The sequence below is a fragment of the Phyllobates terribilis genome, unplaced genomic scaffold, assembly GCF_046119375.1.
Source record: "Phyllobates terribilis strain yellow unplaced genomic scaffold, ASM4611937v1 Scaffold_3__8_contigs__length_932513732, whole genome shotgun sequence".
Taxonomy (NCBI): domain Eukaryota; kingdom Metazoa; phylum Chordata; class Amphibia; order Anura; family Dendrobatidae; genus Phyllobates; species Phyllobates terribilis.
In genome coordinates, this window is record NW_027362763.1 from 246,597,630 (window position 1) to 246,624,150 (window position 26,521).

General features: G+C 42.4%; 1 protein-coding gene across 2 annotated transcripts in view; it reads left to right on the forward strand.

The window, feature by feature from the left end:
• Window positions 1-1,391: 1,391 nt before the first annotated feature.
• The window catches only part of RHBDD1 (rhomboid domain containing 1), a 90,905-nt gene continuing 65,775 nt past the window's right edge, over window positions 1,392-26,521 (forward strand). The window contains exons 1-3 of one of the 2 annotated variants that reach the window (XM_073674700.1): window positions 1,392-1,550; window positions 14,379-14,875; window positions 23,264-23,396. In XM_073674700.1, the coding sequence (XP_073530801.1) occupies window positions 14,443-14,875; window positions 23,264-23,396 (566 nt within the window). In that variant the 5' untranslated portion in view covers window positions 1,392-1,550; window positions 14,379-14,442. The remainder of the gene's footprint in view (window positions 1,551-14,378; window positions 14,876-23,263; window positions 23,397-26,521) is intronic. The other variant, XM_073674699.1, reaches the window with a different exon arrangement.

Consider the following 26,521-nt stretch of genomic DNA (forward strand, 5'->3'; position numbering starts at 1 on the left):
TGACCTGGGAGTCAGAAATGCTTCCAGGGGTCTTCCCCATGCTGTTCCCATGTCATTTGAGCACTGTTCCCATCGATTTGGGCAATTTTTAGGCCCTCAGCAGACCGCCGGGGGGGAGCCGCCTGAAAAATGCTCGAGTTTCCCATAGACTTACATTGGGCTCGTTGCTCGGGTCGAGCACCCAAGCATTCCAATTTGCTCGACCCAAGCATCGAGCATTTTAGTGCTCGCCCATCACTATTTGTGAACTGATGTAAGGTTTGTTTTTCTTACTTTATTTTTAGATGCATTGATTTCCCTATGATCCTTTCTATGAAGTACACTGGCAGACTAGTCCCCTACCTGACAGCATCCTTGTACCATTCCTTTCCAGTACCCTTTCCCTTTTCCTCCTCTCCACATTACCTTGTCTTTTTCTATTTTTACCCTAACTAGTTAAACTTCTCCCATAATATCACACTCCTATGTCCTGCTCCTCCAGTCACTTTCACTGCACACTCCCTCCCCTCCATTGTATATTCCCTTCCCTCCATTGCACACTCCCTCTCCTCCATTATATACACCCTCCCATCCATTGCACATTCCCTCACCTCCATTATATACTCCCTCCCCTCCATTGCACTGTTCCTCTCCTCCATTTAATACTCCCTCCCCTCCATTATACACTCCCTCCCCTCCATTGCACACTCCCTCCCCGCCATTATATACTCCCTCCCCTCCATTATACACTCCCTCTCCTCATTGCATACTCTCTCCATTGCACACTCCCTCCCCTCCATTATATAATCCCTCCCCTGCATTGCATACTCCCTCTCCACCATTATATACTCCCTCCCCTTCAGTGCACACTCCCTCCCCTCCATTATACACTCCCTCTCCTCATTGCACACTCCCTCCCCTCCATTATATAATCCCTCCCCTGCATTGCATACTCCCTCTCCTCCATTGCACACTGCTTCTACATTATACACTCCCTCCCCTCATTGCATACTCTCTCTCCCCTCCATTGCACACTTCCTCTCCTACATTATACACTCCCCCCATTGCACACTCCCTCCCCTCCATTATATCCTCCCTCCCCTCCATTATATCCTCCCTCCCCTCCATTATATACTCCCTCCCCGGCATTGCACACTCCCTCTCCTCCATTGCACACTGCTTCTCCATTATACACTCCCTTCCCCCACTGCACACTCCTCTTCTCCATTATACACTCCCTCCCCTCCATTGCACACTGCTTCTCCATTATACACTCCCTTCCCCCACTGCACACTCCCTCTCCAGCACTTGTTTCCATTGCCTCTTCTGCCTTAGTTATTCATTCCCACTTGCAGGACCTAAGTCTGACCCGCCAGCTTACCCCACCCGTCCGCGTCACACCAGCCAACACTACATTGTGTACCTAGTAACCAGAGTGACGTATTTCTGGCCTCTTACGTCACTTCCGGCCCTCAGCCGTACCAACATGCCGGACACGGGGTCTCCTTCACTCCACACATAATGCTGTGTAACTATTCACCACTGCGGACCCACATAAATAAACAGCGCTGGTAAGAGTCACTCCTGCCTGTATGTGCTCTTCCTTCTACCTGCTTTCTGGGAGCTCCCCCTAGCGTCCATCTGCTGCTGGTGTACTCTGTTATGGTGGTTACATGACACACTCCTTATACCAAAGCATAATCATACCACATACTACTACTGTACTAACTGCTGCATCACTTACCTTTGATTCAAGGATAAATATTTCTTCATAGTTGCTGTAGTCACCCAGTAATATATATTTTACAGTGTGAGCCCCGACGGGGACAGTGTAAAGCACTGTGGAGTATGATGGCGCCATATAATATATACACAGACAGAACACTATATGGGTCCTGTGTAGCCCCTCATAATGCACAATTCTACCCGCATTGGAGATGAATGGGCCCTCTTGGCACAGGTTGTACCAATGGTATGCCCTCCGTGTGTGTGTAATATGTATAAATTATATATATACACACACATCACAAACACTGATGTATTGCCATTCATGCCTGTGCATGTTTTCATGATACAAGATAGGAAAAAGAGATGCCAGCTCACCCTTCAGTTAATTCAATCCACATGGAAGCCCGCGATCAACGCCACTGCTCGACGTGCGATGAATGCAGGGAGGAAGAAATCATCCAGCTTCCGATTCAAGGAAAGTATAAAAAGTTTTCTTTATTTGGAAAAAAATAAAAATGACAGATCTGCACACGGACAATCCACAGGTGTGAGGGGGGACTTAGGATTCTCATAGCGGCAACCATATACGTTTTTGAGCGCTTCCTGGCTCGTAAACTTAGTTTCAGAGCTCTCAAAACGCGTCTGAGATTCTGCTTAAAAAAAAAAGTGCTGCAAAAAGTGAGCATAATGCGCAGCACAGTTTTCTGTTGCTTCTTTTAACTGCTTCAGGGTTTGTAAACCGCAAAGTGGTTAAAAGATGCAGCATGTTCTTTGTAAGGACAGAACGCAAAGAACAGCTCACCTATGAAAGTGATGTCCCATTCGGGATCGCAGTTGTTCTCTGCTTTCTGCATTTTCTCCTTACAATGCGCACTGACAGTGCACTCTCATTCCGGCTCATCACTTCTCATTAGAGTTGGCACGAGTGCACTGTCACTGTGCATTGGAAGTAATGTCATACAGTAACAAGGGATCTCGTACTGAGCATACTTTGGAATTGAAAACAGACACATGCACAGGAGGCTAGCCCAGCCCCTAATGACACTTTGTGTCAGGGTGGGGACAGAGATTGTGGCAGTGACCACAGCCTTTGCCCTGTGATGATACACTGGCCATTCTCAAACAAAATGTCATCAAAGAGGAAGTAGGTAAAAAAAAAATAGAGCAGTTAGTTTAGAGAGGGAATGATAGGGACTTTTTAATTCAAGTGTATATATATATCCTGCCTATACAGGCGGTGATTAGGATTTCACATTTACACAGCTACAAGATATTAGATCAGGTAAAGCTGGAGGTTAGTGCCATGTGGAACGCCAGACTAACCAGCAAAGCAACTCCAAATAGCATATATGGTGAACCATTACCCATTGTGTTCACCTCTACAAGAGAAAGCAGACAGCCTGCTGATGTGGGCATCCTGATTGGGACTTTTAAAATGTTAACGGGCTAGCTTTTTAATCAGTGGGAAAAAATGCAGTTTGATACGGTGGGAATTGAACTTGCAACACGCTTTCTGGCATTTTGGTGCTCCTACACGGCACACAACGCTCCCTTTTTTCGTCTAGCTGAACTCCCTACTGGAAGTTTTACTGTAAACTGGACCGAAATGATAAAATCCAAGACTGCAGAAAGGGGAGCTCACATGTAACTCATGTGCCACTTGCACAGCCTGCTGATCTGGATTTCCCTAGTGGAACTTTTAAAATGTTAATGGACTCGTTTTTTATCTAGTGTTAAAAACGGCATGCCGACATAAGGGAAGTCAAATTTTTTGACATGCTAGTTGGCATGCCGGTGCTCCTACCCAGCATGTCACTTTCCCTTTTCTTTAGAGCTGACCTTCCTACTTGAAGTTTAGGTGTAAAATGCACAAAATAAGGAAACCGCAAATACCAAGGCTCCAATTGCAGAAGCTCCCAAAGAGGCAGAGCACTTTTAGCTCGTGCACCAATTGCACAACCAGTTGATGCGGGCTTCCCTAGTGGGACTTTTAGACCACGGCCCCACTATCCATATTTGGTCAATATTCGGTCAGTATTTTTCTCAGGAGTGGGAACCAAAACCAGGAGTGGGTGATAAATGCAGAATTGGTGACTTGTTTCTATTATACCTTTTCTCTGATTGTTCCTCACCTGGTTTTGGCTTCCACTCCTGAGAAAAAATACTGACTGTATACTGACTAAATACTGATAGTGGGGCCGTGGTCTTAAAATGCTAATGGGTTAGTTCTTTAATCAGAGGAGAAAAAAAAATGCAACCCAGCACAAGGCGAGTTGAACTAGCTCCCATTAGCTCATTGTTTGGCTGGTGGTCACAACCTCACGACATTCGCTTACGTTATGGGGAGATGTAGGTTCACCATACTGTGAGCTTTGCCCTCTTTATATGTGCCACGACCAAAGGTGTTGTGAGCCTTCAAACTTAAAAAGGTATCTCTGGTGAGAGACTCTCATTATGGATCACACTTTTCCAAGCTATTGAAGCTTTCAATTGTTCCCATTGATAGTCATCGGGTCTCTCAAGTCTCTGCTTTCCATAACAAGATATCCCTGAAATTCTCTGCTTGCTGAAGAATATTCAAGCATTAATAAGCCATTAGCGAGCATGCATAATCTCCTGTTAATAAGGTCCTCTAGTTCTAAGCACTTTTAACAAAAGTATGCCTTTTCTGTGACATCTCCTTTCAATTGTTATGGGATATGTGGTTGGGTTGGTGCAGTTTCTTATCCGCACCATACACAGAGATGATTTGATGGAGTGGAATAAGTTTGTGTATGGAACTTATCTGCGAGCATAGAAGTAAAATCTGTGATGTGCTGATCAGTCCTGCACGTTGTTGTAGAGTAGCAGTCTTTTCCTTCCATTTATTTTGAGTAGGCTTAAAAAATGCAGGCGCGTGGCAGCCGAGGTTATTCACAAACAGCTACTTTAGTCCTGACCTTAAAATTTGTACATTTTGGAGGCAGTTGTGAAATTCATTGTAGAGCATTAGAGAAGAATGTTTTATGTGTCTCAGTGGAAGCCTGTGCTGCATATGAAGTGCGTTTTTCTTTAGCCCAAAAAATGAGTGCTTTGTTCTTCTAAAGACGTAAAAAAATGCAAGTGTCCAGCTTCATTTGCCCACTGCAGGATGGGAAGAACCAATCTGCTGGACATGGTTTATGTGTTGTTAAAGGGGTGAGAAACAGTCTGTTTTATCCAAATGTGCTGTGCAATTGAATAAGCTGTTATCCTGTATAAGAAACTCCTAGATCTGGACCGGCGGGCTGTAATGTTCTACTATGGGATTACTGTCCGGAATACCCAACTAATATACAGTTCTATGATCTCTACCTTCTGTTAAGGTGTCCAGACAGATTAGAAATAAAGTAGCATAATCTGACGATTTTAGCGAGACTGGTCAATTATGTAATGATATTGGGCTGTCTTCCCATCCCCCACCCCCATACACTGACCGCGCATGTCTGTGAGGAGGAAGGATCAAGCATGTTAGATTTCAACATGCCTCATCCGAAAATGAGTGGGAAAATTTCCTGGGAGAACATCTTCTACCTCAGGTTTGGCAAAAGACATGGAGAAATGCATCTAAAACATCTATCTGTTATATCTATAGGGAAAATCAATATAAACTGCTTATGTTTTGGTGCCATACTCCCTGTCTTTTGCACAAGCTTAATTCCACAATCCCTGACCATTGTCGGTGGTGCAGAACGTCGGTGGGTTACTTGCCCCATATATTTTGCTTGTGCCCAATTCTCCAAGGTTTCTGGGATAATCCTATGTCGCTTATCTTTAAAGTTACTGGCCTTCAGATCCAAAATGTTATTTACTGAATATTACACCATCCCGGCTGGGTAGTAAAATGAAACAACTCCTGCTACATATGACAATGGCTGCTAGATGTCTGATAGCTTGTAAATGGAGTTCGACCCAGATTCCTTCACTTATCGAATTAAAACTAATACTGGATATTAGAAGTATGGAGTATCTTACGGCCTTACTAAATAACACATTGGAGCATCACAGATTGGTGTGGACTTTATGGGAGGTACACTGGGTCCAGAGAGACTCCTGAGATCTATGGTTACAAGTGGTGATATTGGCCATACACTGGGAATGACTGCGGTTCTCTATCTATTCCCTTCGTTCCCATCCCTATGTTTCTTTGTCTCGTCTTGTCTTTATTCTTGTTTAAGCAACATTTTTGCGATTGGGATTTAATAGATCTTATCTTTTCTCTGAATGTTAATTTCCCTATTGGATAAAAATGGTACATTATAATTATTTTGTCGTGATTATCTGCCTTGCTCTGATTTGATATGTTTTTGTTCCTCTTGGATGTACACCGAAAAACTTAAATGTATTATATTGGAATTTTATGTGATATACCAACACCAAGTTGCAAGTATTTGTGAAAATTGTGACATGCGTTTATGTCCAGCCCCTCTGAGTCGATACTTTGTAGGACCACCTTTCACTGCAATTACAGCTGCAAGTCTTTTGAGGTATGTCTCTATCATCTTTGCACATTTAAAAGCTGGAATTGTTGTCCATTCTTCATTTCAAACTAGCTCTAGCTCAGTGAGATTGGATGGAGAGTGTCTGTGGACAGCAATTTCCAAGTCTTGCCACAGATTCTCAATGGGGTTTATTTCTGGACTGTGACTGAGCAATTTAAGCACATTAATATGTTTTGATCTAAACCATTCCATTGTAGCTCTGGTAGTGTGCTTAGGGTCATTGTCCTGCTGGAAGGTGAACCTCTCAAGTCTTTTGCAGCCTCTACTATATAAGTAAGACAGGGGTCACACGACGATCATAGATTTTCTTATTCGAGAGAATCAGATTGATTTTGTAAATGACACTTGGATCAAACTGATCAGAGTTTGATCCAAGTGTCAGCTTAGTGTGATCCGATTCTCTTGGATGAGAGAATCATAGCACAGGTGAGGAGATGGTGAACAAGATTTCTCCATCTTCTCTATTGTGTGAGTCCAAGTGCAGTCCAATGTTTTCCACGTACCCATAGACTTGAATTTATGAGTGCAATCCGATTTGCGCAGCAATTTGCAGCATGCCATGATTTTGTTTTCTCATACCAAAGCGGCATGGAGAAAAAAAGCACTGATCACCACTGCCCCATAGAACAAAATTGGTCTGAGTGCTGTCCGATAAAACATTGGATAGCATTCATCCGATGTATACGCTCGTGTAAGCGAGCCCTAATGGTTGTCCTTTGCGCAGATTCTCTCATCTGAGCTGTGGATCTCGAGCTTCTCCAGGGATTCCATTGGCCAGCACTTCCAAGGCGTAAAGGGCATGCTATATTTTCGATTTTTTGATGGGGCACCCTCTGAAATGATTCATATTTCTTTATTTACTTTACTCACTCTGGGATCTTTCCTTTGTTCAGCACACTTCTCCTCTTGTAGTTAATTCACACTCTGCTTTGCCCTCCGGTTCTTTAGGAGGAATGTGTAGCAACTCGACGACCGTTTAGGAAGTTTAGCTCCGAGATGCCATCTAATAGTTTTTTGTTTAGGGCTATCTACACTGTGTTCCAAATTATTATGCAAAAAGTGTTTAGGAGTGATAAGGTAAGAATTTTTTTGTTTATCAGTTAAACTCATTGATGGTGATGTGTGTCAGGGCTCTTTATATCACTGTAAGCAATTACAGACACCTGTGCTAATTAGTTTGGCAGGTGTGTCCAATGAAAGGCAAGACTACTTAAGAAGGCTGTCCCACATTATTAAGCAGCCTACATTTTCTGCCAAAATGGGAAAGAAAAAGGATGTGTCGGCTGCTGAGAAGCAACAAATTGTGGAGTGTTTAGGTCAAGGCATGACTACAATCAACATTGCCAAGACACTTCATCGTGATCATCGCACAATCAAGAAGTATGTAGCTGATTCACAGTACACACGTGTGCGTGCTGATAAGGGCAAATTGAGGACTCTTTCCTACAGGCAATTATGTCAGGTTAAAAGAGCAGCGGCAAAAAAGCCTAGTCATAGCAGCAGACAAATTTTTGAAGCTGCTGGTGCCTCCAACGTCCCCCGAACAACAAGATGCAGGGTCCTTCAGAGGTTTGCAGCTGTGCATAAGCCATCCTGTCGACCTCCTCTATCCACTGCACACAAGCAGAAATGGCTCCAGTGGGCCAAACAATACATGAAGACTGACTTCAAAACTGTTTTGTTCACCGATGAGTGCCTTGCAACGCTCGATGCTCCAGATGGATGGAGTGGAGGATGGCTGGTTGATGGACACCCCATGCAAACACGGCTACGGCGCCAACAAGGAGGAGGTGGAGTAATGTTTTGGGCTGGAATCATGGGGAGAGAGATTGTCGGCCCCTTTAGGATCCCTGAAGGGGTAAAGATGAACTCCATAATGTATGTGGAGTTTCTCAAACAGCACTTCCTGCCATGGTTCAAGAAGAAGTACCGTGCATTCCGCAGCAAGATCATTTTCATGCATGATAATGCACCGTCTCATGCTGCACATAACACATCTGCATCTCTGGCTGCTATGGGCATAAAAGGGGACAAACTTATGGTGTGGCCCCCATGCTCCCCTGACCTCAACCCCATTGAGAACCTCTGGAGCATCATCAAAAGGAGTGTCTATGATGGCGGGAGGCAGTTCACATCTAAGCAGCAGCTCTGGGAGGGTATTCTGTCCTCATGCAAAACAATTGAAGCAGAAACCATCCAAAACCTGACAAATTCAATGGACGAGAGAGTTCAGAAGCTCCTTTCGAACAAGGGGTCCTATGTGCAAATGTAACATCACCTAGAATAAAGTTTTGAGTTGAAAACTGTTTGATTTCAGTTTGTAATAACCTGCTAATGCTTATAATTTCAAAAATGACCATTTATTTGTTCTTTATTAAAATGAAAAGGTTGAAAACTCTGCTGTGCATAATAATTTGGAACATGCATTTTGAGTGCAGTTTGAGTTTTTTATTTTTTTAAAAATATTCTGTTATCATAGGCAGTTTGTACAAAAACCTTTCAATTGTACTCTAATAGTTATTTGACTGGAAAATTACAATGACTGCAATTTACTATTAGGGACTGTGGTGTCAGGATATGTAGTCTGTACAGGAACTGGCAGGGTCATTGGCAGATTTTTAGTGTCTAACCTATTAATCCTGTGAGAGTTGCTACACAGGCATAACATCATCGCTGCCTCCTGCTAATGCGGACTGCGTCAGATAGTGGTTCTGGATGTTGCGGCGTGCTGTGGAAGGTTTTCCACATTTCAGCCATTCTAACCCTTCCTTCTGAGGTGATGTAGCCGCTGCCCCAGCTGCGTTGGCGACTTCCATCTCCTCCTGTCTTGTGCTTCCATTGAGGCCCAGAGCTGCTACGAGATTTCGACCGTTATCAAATGCCACCAGGCTGGGATTGAGGTTCAGCGGCACCAAACACTCATCTGTCTGTTATTTGATCCCCATCCATCCTGCGCGGTGTGGGATTTTTTACACAAACATGATTTTCAGAACAGCCTGCTGTCGTTTTCCCTTGGCTGTGCTGAAGTTTGGGCCATAGGTGTTACACTGACTGGATGAGGGAGCAACATGGACAGAGAAACATCCAGCAATCCTCGGTGGTGGTAGGATATGCACCAAAACGCTTTCTGCCTCAGGCCCAGCTGCCACAACATTTACCCAGTGGGCAGTTAGAGAGATATAACGTCCCCTGCCCCTACTTACTGGTCAATGTATCGGTGGTTACGTGGACTGTCACGAACACACTTCCTAGCACGTGACATAGGGTGCGCCTTCAAGCGTTAATTTATTTCCTCTCCCTCAATCCAACACTTAACCTCTGTTCTAGTCTATAAAGTGAGCATAAATCATACCCCGACACCGTCAACACACCCCGCTAACTTAGCATGCTGCACCACTCATCAAACACACGGGTGATGAGTCCCCGAAATATGTTATTGTCTGACAATCAGAAGGTCACACGCTCTCTGAAAGACTAAGATTCTTTAGAACATACAAGGATCAAACTTATTAAAGATTTTATACAGTCAATAGGAAATATTCTGCCTAGTTACAGACCATTTGTTTCCCTTTGAAGCTCAGGGTCCAGGAGCTGAAGTGCAATGTTTGAGACCTCCAGCGAAAACCCCTTTATGTTTGCAATACTGGTATATCCAATTTCCCCCTTTTGTCAACTAAATGTAACTCTACTGCTGTTATAATTTTACCTTATTGATTATATATTTCCTTCACATGGACCTTTACACTAATGGCGTTGCGCAGTGCACACCTGATTTTGTCACAACATGTTCGTACAGAGCAAGGATGGCCCATCTGGAAAAGTAGTGGCGACTGTGACCCATGTACTGTGGTTCCCGTGATCCCAACATATTGTTAGCCATTTAGAAATCAGAGAGATTTTTTTTCAGAGAGATTGGCCAGCAGATAATTACACTGCCTGTTTTCAGAGTACCCACCGCAAAAAAATCAATAAAAAATACAAAAATAGTGTTGGCTTACCTCCTCCATACTTCCACCTACACCGCCACCTCAACCTCCTCCTGCACTTAGACCTTTGCGTCCTGGTTCAAGATTATCATTTTTTCTTTTTTTGTTATTTTAAGTAACTTCCTTATGCACATTTGCTTTCAGGGCAATTGTCCTGCTCTTACCCCTATTTAGCTTCCTTTTTGCAGCCTCCTAGCCCTTACTATGACCATTTTACAGCCATTTTTTAAAACACTGAAGTTCGGGTCCCATTGACTTCTATTGGGTTCAGGGGTCATAGTCCGAAACCAAACCGAACTTTGAAGTACAGTTTGGCCGAACCGGAACATCCACGGGTCTGCTCATCCCTAGTTTCTGACAATAATCAGATGCCTTTTTAAATATTGTGCACACAACCATATTATGTGTCCTTCACTACAGAAAAATAATCCCATGCAGAATTGCCATATTACAGAGATATGTGTCTACAGTATATATACTGCAGGTATCATACAGTAACATGCTTTGTGCCACACAGTGCAATATACTTACCATGTGCCACCGTACAGAGACTGTGCTCGGAGCTTTGCCATGACCCTTTTTCATCTAACTCCTGGTCAGAGCTGCACTGAAAACCTGCACAGGCGGAGCACTAAGACAAGTTGTCTAAACTTATACCAGGTTTTTTTGGTGTGGCTTCTGCACTGAAAATGCGCAATAAATATGGCATCCAATATGAGCATGTGGCTTGAAACTTCACCCACAAAGATAAATGAGAATTGTATTTCCAGGTGGAAATAGGAAGTTGGGTAGAAATATATGGTCTGCATATGATTCTGCTGGATACATTTTATGTATTGTCCTACATACATCACAACCTTGCCATTGAGCCGCAGCGGCACCACACAGTAGGCACATTTGTTCCATTTCTCGTGGGCAGATAAACAAATATCCAGTTCTCTGGTAGCACTTGTTTTGTGAATGAAAGAATGTGACTGTAAGTTTCCGCGCATTGAACGGAGCAGAACAAAAACTGTTTTCTTTGACTTGTAGTACAGTATCTCTAAATGGCACAGACTCCCTTGTCGCTCCCACCAGGGATGCACATAGAATTTTAATGAAGCAGTGTCAGCAGCTCTTGTCTAGCACAAATACCAGATGTTCAGTTCTGTAGTGTAACCCCAAAGTCACATCTTCTATCTGTTTATTGCCGCTTCCTTTAGCACTGCTTGGCTAAATTGTTAACAAAAATCTGTCTGCTGTGAAAAGTGGAAAATAGGATATAGCAAAGTTGCCCAAACCTCCTTTAACTCAGTCAAAAAGTGTTTAGTTTGTAGCCTCCCAGCTACTGCTGAGACATCACTTCCAATGTGGCAAGATTTTAAGAACTCCTTAGGTACCAGTTAAAGCCCCACTAGCTGCAAGCATTTACATCGAATTGGCTGAATCTTTATTCGTATTAAAGAAGCACTTTTTATCCTCTTAATATATTGCAGTCATCATATTATTCAGCACTGTGTACTCACAATTGCTCATTTTGCTTTTCTACCCAGTTAATTGTTCTCTTTTCTCTGCTCTACATAGAAACAGGAAGTCTCTATTCCCTGCATGAGTCATCCCCCTCTTCAACTCCTGACCCGCTGCTCTTTCCTCCCCCCTGCCAGGGACTTTTGCAGCTGATGACTTATATAGGGAAGAGACTTCCTGTTGCTACATAGAGCTTAGAAGGACTGTTTTTAATCATGGGATGTCATACATCTAATGGAAAAGAGAAGAATTATCTGGGTAAAAGGGCAAAATGAGCAATTGTAAGTACACAGTGCTATATAATATGACTGCAATATATTACAGAGAACCTGTTACCAGCAAAAACACTATTAATCTGCAGATATGGGCTTAGTCTATAGGTTAATAGCATTACTAACTTGCCCGGCGTCTGCACGTAGCCGAACACTTCGGGGAGAAAATGAACTTTATCCCCCCGACAGCATTCAGTTTCAGTCATGGGGGCGGCGCCGGCGCGGCTTCAGTCACCACTCTGAAGAATACGGAACTGGCCCCAATGCAGAGCCACTGTCAGTCAGACAAACAATGCCTAACCTTATAGGGAATGTATAATTTGCAAATTACTTATTGTTTAAATCAGGCTCTTCTGTAAAAAATATAAATTAATGGTAATTTTTTTTAATCAAATCACAATCTGTATTAAAAAATGTAAAATCTTGCAATTTTCATAGTGGCCACTGGGGCTATTTTAGACTCACATTTTAGACTTTATACTTACTGGTTTTTACAGAAAAGATTTTAGCGGTCTTGTTATCATAACAGGCAGGAATAGTATGACAGGTTACACCTCTATACACAGCTGATAAGAGGATTCACCAATCACAATAGGTGATGTCAGAGCTGCTCCTCCTCCTTTCACAATCACTTTACATTTACACTGCAAGATTATTATGAAAGAACGTTCACAATCAGACTGCCAATCACTCAATGAATGAGCAAAATACTTGTTCAGTGGGTGAAATGATCTCTGTATAGTGCAAAAAATAACTTATTGTACCCCCCTATGACGCGGTCCAGTCCAATAGTCATCGCTGGACTTCATTCGGTGCCTCCTCTAATCCAAGCACCATCGACCTGCTCTGCTTCATGTGGATAACACATCCTACATCATCCACACATTGTCCTCCAATCGTTCTCCTGTGCAGGCGTATTTCGCTCTGCCCTGCTGAGGGAAGATCAAAATATTGTACTGCGCATGCGCCAGGAGAGGCCAATGACCCGGAAGTAAGAGGGCACCTGCGCATTATAGTACTTTGCTCTGCCTGCACGACAGAGCGATTGGTGGAGGCTGGTGAGGCCACACTCAGTCTGGAAATCTCCCTCTGTTCATGGGCTGTGATATACAGACCTCTGAATTCGACCTAAGGCTGCTTTATATTTCCTTTCTATTTGTACTAATGGTCATTTATACCGGATAGATGATACTGAACCCTTCATTTAAAGAGGACCAGTCATCTATTTTGGCATGGCTGTTTTAGAAAATACTTGTATTAACCATGAATTAATACTTCTGGAGCTTATTTTCTTAGAATTCTACATTGTGCGGTTTCTGTTTTACTGCTAAACATGAATGTATAAATTGACACTATGATAACAATGTCAGACATACATATAAGGGGAATAGTTACAACCAGTTGTCAGTTTATTTAGAAATTTCTAAAAGTCCCTGATGAACAAAATAACCAGAGTTTTAAGAAAAGATACTCCAGAATGGTTATGTCATGGGGAAAACCTCAACGTCTCTGAACACATCTGGGCTCTGGAACACCTGTGTCTTCCTCTGCCAGGTAAAAATTCCAGAGAGAGGCAGGGTATATAACTCAAGACACCTTTGCCCACACTGATCTCCCTGCGTTTTCTAGACGTGTTAATACAAGGTGACATTTTTTAGTGTTACATGTGTACATTGCCAAGAAGTTTCAACATTCTAATGCAAAAAGTGAAAGTTGTTTCTCTGTTATAGCAAACCACATCTTCATTTATGTTTTATATTCTATTGGTCCTTGAGTTGGAGGTTATTACTAAATGTCCATGGCTGACTTTAGAAAGCTGACCTATTTGTAAGTTAAAATGTAGATATGATAAAGATTCACAGCAACTCGCCACCCCGGAAGTGTGAAAAGTAACTAGGCATTTCTCATACGTAGTCACCCTACTTTTTTTTTATAATAACTAAGCATTCTTTAAAAGGGAATGTAACCATGGTTTTGATAGCCCATCTGAGAAAAACATAATGTAGTAGCAGAGAGCCTGATTCTAGTGATGTGTCACTTATTGGGCTGCTTGCTGCAGTTTTGATTAAATCACAATTTTTACCAGATCTAGCAGTTTTCCAGTGGCCCCTGCACCAACTCAATCATAACCCCTTGATGGCAAACTTCACTTCAGCAGGAGTTAGCCGGGTGATGCTTAGCCTGGATGTTGCACCAGTTCTGGAGACTCATCAGCGCTTATTTGGAGAAGGCGACCTTTGTTTAACAATAACGCTGATAATGAAAACAGGACTATTGCCTCAATGGTAATTCTCCATCTTGGGGCATTTGATTCTAATTTAGCTGCTTTCATCTTTTTTTTCCCTACTTAAAGTAAACCATATTATCTATCAACTTTTGTGTTCCAGATGCAGATCAGCATGTCCTGGTGATGTTCATTATTCTGTGTTTTAAACTGGTTGAAGATTAACGATGCAGAGAAGGCAAAGAGGAGTGAACACTGGACTTTTATTATTATTTGCCCAAATCTATCAGTTTGGCCTTAACAACATTCCCCCCGTGACGTTGGCAACGCTTGGACTGAATCTCTACCTTTTTTTAAACCCAGTGAAGCATCTGCATTATGTCTGCATTAGCGTCCATGAAGGTTATAACAGAGGAGACTGGCTACGCTTACTCCTGTCACCATTTCACCATGCCGATGATTGGCACCTGTACTTTAATATGGTGTCTCTGTTATGGAAGGGCACCAAACTGGAACAGAGGCTGGGAAGTGTTCTGTTTGCACTAATAATTGCAGTCTTCTCTCAGCTGATCGGACTGGTTTATATTCTCCTGGAATCAATCCTAGCAGAGTCCATGGGTGACCCATCTTACAAGATGCAATGTGCCGTTGGATTCTCTGGTATGAAGTCAATGTAATTATTTATATATAACATTTGGGCACCCCTGGTTAAAATTACTGTTATTGTGAACAGTTAAGCAAGTTGAAGATTAAATGATCTCTAAATGGCCTAAGGATGACACATTTCCTTTGTATTTTAGGCAACGAAAATATATATTTTCATCTTTTACATTTTAAAAATTACAAAAAGGAAAATGGACTGATGCAAAAGTTTGGGCACCCTGCATGGTTAGTACCTAGTAACCAGCCAAGAGTCTTTCAATTCTTGTTTGAGTTATTTTCATCCATTCTTCCTTTGAAAATTCTCCCAGCTCTGTGAGATTCCTGGGTCGTCTTGCCTGCACTGCTATTTTGAGGTGTAGCCACAAATTTTCAATGATGTTCAGATCAGGGGTCTGTGAGCTCCATTTTAAAACATTCTGCTTGAGCTCTTTGAGGTAGTCTGTTGTGGATTTTGATGTCTGTTTAGTATTTTTATCCATTTGTAGAAGCCATCCTCTTTTCATCTTCAGCTTTTTTACAGATGGTGTTATGTTGGCATCAAGAATTTGTTGAAATTTCATTGAATCCATTCTTCCCTCTACCCGTGAAATGTTCCCCATGCCATTGACTGCAACACAACCCCAAAGAATGATTGATCCACCCTGTGCTTAATGATTGGCGAGATGTTCTTTTCCTGAAATTCTGTGCCCTTTTTTCTTCACATATACCTTTGATGATTGTAGACATAGAGTTCTATTTTAACCTCATCGGTCCACAGGACTTGTTTCCAAAATGAATTAGCTTGTTTAGATGTTTTTTTGCATACTTCTGACACTGAATTTTATGGTGAGGACACAGAAAAGGTTTTCTTCTGATGACTCTTTCATGAAGGCCATATTTGTGCAGGTGTCTCTGAACATTAGAACAATGTACCACAACTCCCGAGTCTGCTAAATCTTTCTGAAGTTTTTTGTAGTCAAGCGGGGGTTCTGATTTGCCTCTCTAGCAATCCTAAAAGCAGCTCTTCCAGACTTTATCTTGACTCCACTGTTCCTGTTAACTGCGATTTCTTAATAACATTTCAAACTGAGGAAAGGGCAACTTGAAAACGCTTTGCTATTTTCTTATAGCCTTCTCCTGCTTTGTGGGCCTCCACCATTTTCATTTTCAGAGACCTAGGCAGCTGCTTAGGAGAACCCATGGCTGCTCTTTTTTGGCACAAGGTTAGAGGAGGCTGGGTTTTTGTAAAGCTGGGAAGTTTGCATCACCTGGCCTTTCATAACGATGATGCTGAACAAGCCGTAACCCTAACAGGCTACTTAACTGTGACCAAGGTTTCAGACCTTATCTGAGCACACACACAAGGGTGCCCAAACTTTTGCATTGGTCCATTTTCCTTTTTTTAATTTTTAAAATGTAAAAATTGACTGTTTTTTTTGCCTAAAATACAAAGTAAAAGTGTCATATTAACTTTAGGCCCTTTAAAGATCATTTCATCTTCAGCTTGCTTAACTGTTCACAATAACAGTAATTTTGACCAGGGAGCCAAAAACTTACATGCCACTGTAGGTCCAGAAATATTTGGACAGTGACACAAGTTTTGGGATTTTACCTGTTTACCAAAGCATATTCAAGATGGTTACATAATCAATATGGTCTGAAAGTGCCAACTCTTAACTTTAAATTGAGGGTATTCACATCCTAATTGGAGTAATGGGTTACGAATTACAGCTCTTTAATATGTAGCTGCCTCTTTTTAAAGTAATTGGACACTTATCTCAAAAATCTCAAAATAACCACAGAGAATATGTCACTCTTGACATTACATATATCACACGTCACCCACTACGCATATAGGTAGAGGGAAAATAGAGTATAGACAGTATTATATTAAAAGAAATCTTTTATTAAATCCATTAAAAAGAAAAATACATTTAAAATTAAGCAGGAGGAAAATTATTCAGCACCAGGGTTCAAATATAGGTCTCAATCCTATAAAATAAATTGACATGAATAGATTTATGTTATTACTGATGTAAAGGATGTATTCAATAAATGATTGGGTCTAGGTTTTTTATTCATAAAGTGCAACTATTGATAAAGTGTCTAGTGCCATTAGCTGAAATACATTTTCTAGATTCAGGATTTTGCAGCTTATAAAGTGTCTAGTGCTATATTAGCTATATTAGACCTTCAAATTTCAAAGTAAAATATTTATAAAGTACAACTGATAGAAAAGGTGTCTAGTGCTAGCAGCTATGGTAATTTTTCCTCATGTGAGCTGTAACAGACCTATACAATACAGCTCACATGTAGCAATTGATAGACAAAGCTATATATTGGCCAATGATATCACACTCTCAGTTATAGCAAGAACTAGATGGTTCACATATCTCAAAGTGCCCAGATATATGGTTCTAACCATGACAAAATTGCTGTCAAGCAAAAGGTTGCAATCTAAATCCTTTCTAAATCATGTCGTAAACTTACAGGAGAGAGTAGTATCCCCGTGATCATGGCGCTGCACCCCGACCGCCGTTTCGCCACGCTTCTTCCTGGGGGCGGTGACTACCATGAAACAGCTGGGACCTTAAATACTAGTTGCTACCAATGATTTAACGCTGGAGCACCCATGTGCTCTTTTATCCTAATTGCCATCTCTAACTTTAGTATTCCATATATATAAAGTCTTTATCTTGACTGCCATCTCTAATTTTATTCTTAGCTGCGTTTATTACGTTTTCTCTCCTTACCTCTTATTACTTTTTTCCCTTGTATCCATCTATATATGCACATTAAATACATGGAGCATCCTCTGTACTTTTCTCCGTTATTCTCGATGGGTGCGCATGCATGGCTGTCGGCGCTCATGGACTTCCGGTGGGTTGCACGGAGGAACGTCAAGCGTTCCACGCTTGCGTTCCAAGCGCCTGAACCGGAAGTCCGTTTTTTCAATTATGAGAAGCCGCACGGCGCGCATGCGCCCGTTACGTCGAGCATCACATGGGTGCTCCAGCGTTAAATCATTGGTAGCAACTAGTATTTAAGGTCCCAGCTGTTTCATGGTAGTCACTGCCCCCAGGAAGAAGCGTGGCGAAACGGCCGTCGGGGTGCAGCGCCAGGATCACGGGGATACTACTCTCTCCTGTAAGTTTACGACATGATTTAGAAAGGATTTAGATTGCAACCTTTTGCTTGACAGCAATTTTGTCATGGTTAGAACCATATATCTGGGCACTTTGAGATATGTGAACCATCTAGTTCTTGCTATAAGGCTATGTGCCCACGATGCAGAAATGAAGCAGAAAATTTCTGCAGCATTTCTGCATCTCCCTGGCAGAAAAAACGCATGCAGATTGTGCATGCGTTTTTCCTGCAGAATACATGCGGATCCACATGCGGGTTCACATGCGTTTCCGCATGCCGATTGACAAGCGCTTTCCATGCGATAGCATCACTTGGAAAGTGCTTGACAACTAGGTCACACTGTATAAATCCATGCAAACAGGATGGATTTATACAGTGTGAACCGTAAAAATGAAAACAAATAAAGCTATACTCACCCCCGAGGCCCCGGTGTGGCTGCAGCGCTGCTTCCTGGCTGGTTCCCGGCTGCCGGCATATCGCGAGACAGAGCGGTGAAGGGCCTGCGGTCACATGACTGTGACTTCACCGCAGGTCCTCAAGCGATGCCGGCATTCAGAGAGAAGCCACCGGACAGGTGAATATAAACTTTATTTGTTATTTTATTCTTTTTTTTACAGGTAGAATGGTACCCAGGTCTGGATGAGAGTCTCCTCTCCTCCAGAACTGGGTACCATCCGCACATAGAGACGCATAGAAGCCGCTTGTAGAAATGTACAGTCACGGTTTCTATGCGTCTCAATGCAAGTCAATGGCGGGAGTTCCGCGGCGCTTCCGCAAAATTAAATGACATGCTGCGGATTTTTGTACGCAGCATAAACGCTGCGGAAAAATCCGCAGCATGTGCATAGAACATGCGGAATCCCCTTGGGGACCATGGGGTGCGGATTACCTAGCGTTTCACAAGCGTTTATGCTGCGGAAATTCCGCAGCATAAACGCTTGAGAAACACTACGTGGGCACACAGCCTCACTGAGAGTGTGATATCATTGGCCTATATATAGCTTTGTCTATCAATTGCTACATGTGAGCTGTATTGTATAGGTCTGTTACAGCTCACATGAGGAAAAATTACCATAGCTGCTAGCACTAGACACCTTTTCTATCAGTTGTACTTTATAAATATTTTACTTTGAAATTTGAAGGTCTAATATAGCTAATATAGCACTAGACACTTTATAAGCTGCAAAATCCTGAATCTAGAAAATTTATTTCAGCTAATGGCACTAGACACTTTATCAATAGTTGCACTTTATGAATAAAAAACCTAGACCCAATCATTTATTGAATACATCCTTTACATCAGTAATAACATAAATCTATTCATGTCAATTTATTTTATAGGATTGAGACCTATATTTGAACCCTGGTGCTGAATAATTTTCCTCCTGCTTAATTTTAAATTTATTTTTCTTTTTAATAGATTTAATAAAAGATTTCTTTTAATATAATACTGTCTATACTCTATTTTCCCTCTACCTATATGCGTAGTGGGTGACGTGTGATATACTTATCTCAAAAACTCTAGGCTGCATTGACTATTCCTTCATTAATCTATCATTAAGTAAGCAGTTAAAGGGTATAGAGTTAATTCTACGTGTGGCATTTGCATTAGGAAGCTCTTGCTGTGAACCCACAACATGTGGTGAAAATGGCTCTCAATAGTTGAGAAACAGACCATCATTAGGCTGAAAAAAAAAGACAATAGCTGAAATGTTAGGAGTGGCCAAATCAATAGTTTGGTACACTCTGCAAAAAAAAAAAGAGTGCACTGGTGAGCTTGGGAACTCAAAAAGACCTGGACATCCACCGAAGACAACAGTGGTGGATGACTGCAGAATTCTTTCCATGGTGAAAAAAAAAACAATTCACAATATTTACCCAAGTGAAGAACACTCTCCAAGAATTATGTGTTTTAAGTATCTAAGCCTACCATAATGAGAAGACTTCATGAGAGCAAATACAAGTTGCAAACCATTAAAAATAGAAAGACCAGATTAGACTTTGCCAACTATGAAACTTTGAAACTAAGATCAACATGTATTAGAATGATGGAAGTAAGAAAGTATGGAGGAGGCTTGGAACGGCTCATGACCCAAAACACAGCACATCCTCTGAAAAATATGGTGGGGTCAATGTGATGGCATGGGCATGCATGGCTTCAAATGGCACTGGGTCACTAGTGTTTATTGATGATGTGATTGAAGACAGAAGCAGCCGGATGAAATCTGAAGTGTACAGAGCAATACTTTTCACCAGATACAGCCAAATGCAACAAGGTTGATTGGACGATGCTTCACAATACAGATGGACAAAATAAATTGCGAAAGCAACCCAGGAGTTTTTTAATGCAAAGAAGTGGAATATCCTGCAATGGTCAAATCAAAGACCAGATGTCAGCCCTCATCGAGCAGCATTTCACATGCTTCAGACAAAACTTAAGGCAGAAAGACCCACAAACAAGCAACAACTGAAATCTGATGTAGTAAAGGCCAGCAAAGCATCACATAGGAGGAAACCCAGCGTTTGGTGACGTCCATGGCTTACACACTTCAGGCAGTCATTGCCTGCAAATTATTCTCTATAAAGTATTAAAAATGAACATTTTATTTATGGTAAAGTTAATTTGTCCAATTACTTTTCACAGGATATATTTGTTCAACCATTTTACGTAAACCTGAAAGTTTACACTTCAATTGTGTTAGAACCCTCCTGTTTGTTTTTTCCATCTTGTGTTTTGCGGTCACGTGACCATCTGCCTTTATATTCCAGCTCCGCCCTTTTGGCTGTGCTGGACTTCAGTGTTGTTTGACTGTTTTGCTAGCCAGGTGCTTCTGTGCCTAACTCTGTCAGTTTGCTTGGTCCTTCTGGGACCTCTAGTACCTTTTTGTAAGTTTATATTTTTGTGTTCTGCAACAACCTTTTCTGTTAAGGAGGTGTCCCATTTTTGTTCCAGTCCTTAGTTCTTTTAGGGACCCCTTCCTTTATGCTATAGGTCTTCGTTCAGACTAGCCGAGGACTAAGGCGTGTCTGTTCACAAGGAACAGGCAGCCCGCTACATCGTAGGGATTCACCTTAGTCTTACAGTAGGGATAGCTTTCCCCTCTCTTTCTTTAGTACTTGTTGCAGATCATAACAAATTGCATCTCAGTTGTTTCATTTTAAATAAAAAAGTGGCATAAAGAGGACAAATCAAGATGATTTGGTCACTGTGAAAATACTGCTGGACCGAACTGTGTATATATACACTGCTCAAAAAAATAAAGGGAACACTCAAATAACACCTCTTAGATCTGAATGACTGCAATATTCTCATTGAATACTTTGTTCTGTACAAAGTTGAATGTGCTGACAACAAAATCACACAAAAATCATCAATGGAAATCAAATTTATTAACCAATGGAGGCCTGGATTTGGAGTCACCCCCAAAATTAAAGTAGAAAAACACACTACAGGCTGATCCAACTTTGATGTAATGTCCTTAAAACAAGTCAAAATGAGGCTCAGTATTGTGTGTGTGGGCTCCCTACAATGCCTGGGCATGCTCCTGATGAGGTTGTGGATGGTCTCCTGTGGGATCTCCTCCCAGACCTGGACTAAAGCATCCGCCAACTCCTGGATAGTCTGTGGTGCAACGTGACTTTGGTGGATGGAGCGAGACATGATGTCCCAGATGTGCTCAATCGGATTCAGGTCTGGGGGATGGGCGGGCCAGTCCATAGCGTCAATGCCTTCATCTTGCAGGAAATGCTGACACACTCCAGCCACATTAGGTCTGGCATTGTCCTGCATTAGGAGGAACCCAGGGCCAACCGCACCAACATATGGTCTTACAAGGGGTCTGAGGATCTCATCTCGGTACCTAATGGCAGCCAGGCTACCTCTGGCGAGCACATGGAGGGCTGTGTGGCCCTCCAAAGAAACGCCACCCCACACCATTACTGACCCACTGCCAAACCAGTCATCCTGAAGGATGTTGCAGGCAGCAGATCGATCTCCACGGCGTCTCCAGACTCTGTCACGTCTGTCACATGTGCTCAGTGTGAACCTGCTTTCATCTGTGAAGAGCACAGGGCGCCAGTGGCGACTTTGCCAATCCTGGTGTTCTGTGGCAAATGGCAAGCGTCCTGCACGGTGTTGGACTGTGAGCACAACCCTCATCTGTGGACGTCGGGCCCTCATACCACCCTCATGGAGTCAGTTTCTAACCATTTGTGCAGACACATGCAAATTTGTGGCCTGCTGGAGGTCATTTTGCAGCTCTCTGGCAGTGCTCCTCCTGTTCCTCCTTGCACAAAGGTGGAGGTAGCGGTCCTGCTGTTGGGTTGTTGCCCTCCTACGGCCCCCTCCACATCTCCTGGTGTACTGGCCTGTCTCCTGATAGCGCCTCCAGCCTCTGGACACTACGCTGACAGACACAGCAAACCTTCTTGCCACAGCTCGCATTGATGTGCCATCCTGGATGAGCTGCATTACCTGAGCAACTTCTGTGGGTTGTAGAGTCCGTCTCATGCTACCACGAGTGTGAAAGCACAACCAACATTCAAAAGTGACCAAAACATCAGCCAGAAAGCATTGGTACTGAGATGTGGTCTGTGGTCCCCACCTGCAGAACCACTCCTTTATTGAGTGTGCCTTGATAATTGCCAAAAATTTCCATCTATTGTCTATTCCATTTGCTCAACAGCATGTGAAATTGATTGTCAATCAGTGTTGCTTCCTAAGTGGACAGTTTGATTTCACAGAAGTTTGATTTACTTGGAGTTATATTCTGTTGTTTAAGTGTTGCCTTTATTTTTTTTAGCAGTATACATTGATATACAGTATGTGAACTGCATTGTTAGTTCAGACATGGACCATAAATAATGGATGTGTGATACGTTACTGATACAAGGGAAGGGTACATACCAATTCCCAAATGTATGCAGATGAGCTACAATATTATAATTGGGAGGTCATACGGGTGCAATATATATTGATGACCCCCACTCACACACTGTAAATTCAGGCTTGAATCTATGCTTGGTGTTCTAATTGCTGTTATATAATCTCCTTGGCTACAGGCTCATGTAGACCATGTAAGGTTGCAGTCACATGATTGTCTGAATGGTATATAAGTGGCCGATCATCAGAATTTTGCTCTGATATTTAACTAGCCAATATATCACTGAATATGGCCATTCTTGTTTTCAGTCATTTCTAAAGTTTTAGATGGTATAAAGTACAAAATGAGAATCACTTATTTATCCGCTTACTTCTAGGGGTTCTGTTTGCCTTAAAAGTTCTTAACAATCATTATTACCCTGGAGGGTATAGCAACGTATTTGGCATTAACGTTCCTAACAAGTATGCTTGCTGGGCTGAGCTTGTGGCTATCCACATCCTGTCACCAGGGTAAGTTGCCGCATAGTATTTTTTTTCGTTCTTTTTGCAATATATTACTGCACCAGAGATAAAGCTGCATGGTAAACTACTAAGAGTGAGTGCTGAAAAGTACCGTATTTTTCGGACTATAAGACGCACCGGACCATAAGACGCACCTAGGTTTTAGAGGAGGAAAATAGAAAAAAAAATGTAAGCAAAAAAATGTGGACATGATGCCCTGTTAAGGGGGAGGGGGTCTGCTGCTGACACTGTTATAGGGGTAATGTCCCCCAATTCTGTTAATATCCCCCATCCTGGTATATATGGCCCTCTTTTTCCTGTTATACATGGCCCTTATCCCCATCCTGATATGCATGGTACCCCAATCCACCATCCTGGTATGCATGGCACCCCTATCCCCCATCCTGGTATGCATGGCACCCCTCATCCCTCTTCCTGGTATGTATTGCACCTTCATTCCTCTTCCTGGTATGTATGGCACTCTTCATCCCTGTATGTATGGACCCCGCATCCTCGTATGAATGGCACCCTTCATCCCTGTATGTATGCCCCCCCCATGCCTCATCCCTGTATGTATGTCTCCCCACATGCCTCATCCCTGTATGTATGGCCCCCCTCAACCCTCTATGTAGGGCCCCCCTCATCCCTCTTCCTGGTATGTATGGCACCCTTCATCCCTATATGTATAACCCCCCTCATCCTGGTATGCTTGGCACCCCGTGATCCCCATCGTGCTGCACAGAAAAAAATAAGCAATTATACTCACCTCCTCTCTCCTCCAGCGCTGCCGGAATAGTCACTACTCCCCATGCCGGGACTGCGTGTGTGGGGAGCAGTGACCATTCATTCTCCCTAATAGCATGCACACTGTAGCCGCAGCCTGGCTCCTACTGCGCTCAGCTACGAGTGTGCCCGCTATTGAAGTCCATGAATATTCACCACACCCATGGGAGGGGTGAATATTCATGGACTTTAATAGCGGGCAATGGAGGCCATTAAATGGCTGGTTATTTTCTAGTCCCCCCCCCCCCCCATATGCGATTGCTTGATCATTTCTACACTGTACTGCAACCCCACAAGCACCCAGTGACTGACGTAACCAGCAAGCCTGAGTCTAATTGCTTAAATAACTAACTCTCTATATATTTAAGCTGTGAGATCTGTTTGAGCTGTTAGAGCCAAGTGCCAGCTGTATAAGACAGCTGGCACCCACTGTTTATGGAGCAGACTCCACTCCATTTACCTGCTCTCGACATAATCGCATACATCTACGTCATATGTCAGGAAGGAGTGAAACAAATTAGTGTAAACTAATGCTTATGCAGAATTTACTTTTTATTGCTGATAATAAATTACACCAGAAGAGTGGAAATTGCTGAAATCACATGAGCATAATTAGAATATATACCGGTACACACTGAGGTTTTTTGTGGATTTTTGAAGAAGATCTGCATTAATTTACACTTAAAAAAAACCCCCTGACATTGTGAATATCACATTGCCTTAGAGGCCTTGTAGATATTTAGTTTTAGCCCATAAAACCCCTTTAAACACATTTTGAATGCCTACAGCCTTGTGAGACTTAATACGCTTTCTGTATCCTGTTAGAATAAATTAGTATACAGAAAGCTTTTGACCTCCTCCTAGTGGTGACTCTAGGCAGCCATATTTTTTGTAGCGGTTTTTCAAAACTAAAAAAAAAATCATGTTCTGTAGTGTAGAAATTTAAAATAAAGAAACTTAGTAGTATACAATAACTTTTGAAACTTCACAGCTCACCCAGTTTTACTTGCTGTTGCTTCGTTCTTGAAGTCAGGGCTTCTCCTGTAGCTGTGATGACACAGCCTTAGATGGAAGGGAGCTTCCCTCTCCTGATGTTTCAGTGACATGCATGAAGGGCCTAGGATCCATCCATTTAAGAATGAAGCCCACCATCAGCTGTGTTATAGACAAATTGAGAAGGTCTTCATAAACAGTACATGAAACAGGGATGTCAAACTCAAATACACAGAGCGCCAAAATTGAAAGCCTGGACAAAGTCGCCGGCCGACCTTGGTATTTATTAATAACTATGTCTACAATTGAGAAAGTTTTTCCTTATCAAATATAAGGATGAACCTTTTAATATGGAAACAAACTTAGAGGCTGTCCCACGAGCAAAGTACATTTTAATTAATAGATCTTAGCACAAAATATTGGAATAATACAATATGTTATGTAAGAGCAGTAAAAAGCATATGGCCCAATGGCCTAATTCAAATATGTAATAACAAAGGATAAAAAACATAATAATACAGGTAATAAAGTATTATTATAAAGTATGATGCCAACAAAAGTGCCCCCCAAGCATAGTATGGTACCCCCACAATGAATTCCTCCAGAGTACCCTCCACACAAACAGTATGATGACCCTACTTTATCCCCCTCCCTCAATTACCTCAGCAAAGTATAGTGACAGCATCACAAGTGTAGTCCCAACACCATATAATGGACGCCACATAGTGCTGCATACAGTATAATGGGCCCCACATAGTGCTCCATACAGTATAATGGGCCCCACATAGTGCTCCATACAGTATAATGGGCCCCACATAGTGCTCCATACAGTATAATTGACCCCATATAGTGCACCCTACAGTATAATGGCCCCACATAGTGATCCATACAGAATAATGGCCCCACATAGTCCTCCATACAGTATAATGGCCCCACATAGTGCTCCATACAGTATAATGGACCCCACATAGTGCACCCTACAGTATAATGGCCCCACATAGTGCACCCTACAGAATAATGGCCCCACATAGTGCTCCATACAGTATAATGGCCCCACAATGCTCCATACAGTATAATGGACCCCGCATAGTGCACCCTACAGTATAATGGCCCCACATAGTGCTCCATACAGAATAATGGCCCCAGATAGTGTCCCATACAGTATAATGGCCCCACATAGTTCTCCATACAGTATAATGGGCCCCACATACTGCACCATACAGTATAATGTGCCCCACATAGTCCTTCATACAGTATAATGGGCCCCACATAGTGGTCCATACAGTATAATGGGCCCCACATAGTGCTCCATAGAGTATAATGGCCCCACATAGTGCTTCATACAGTATAATGGACCC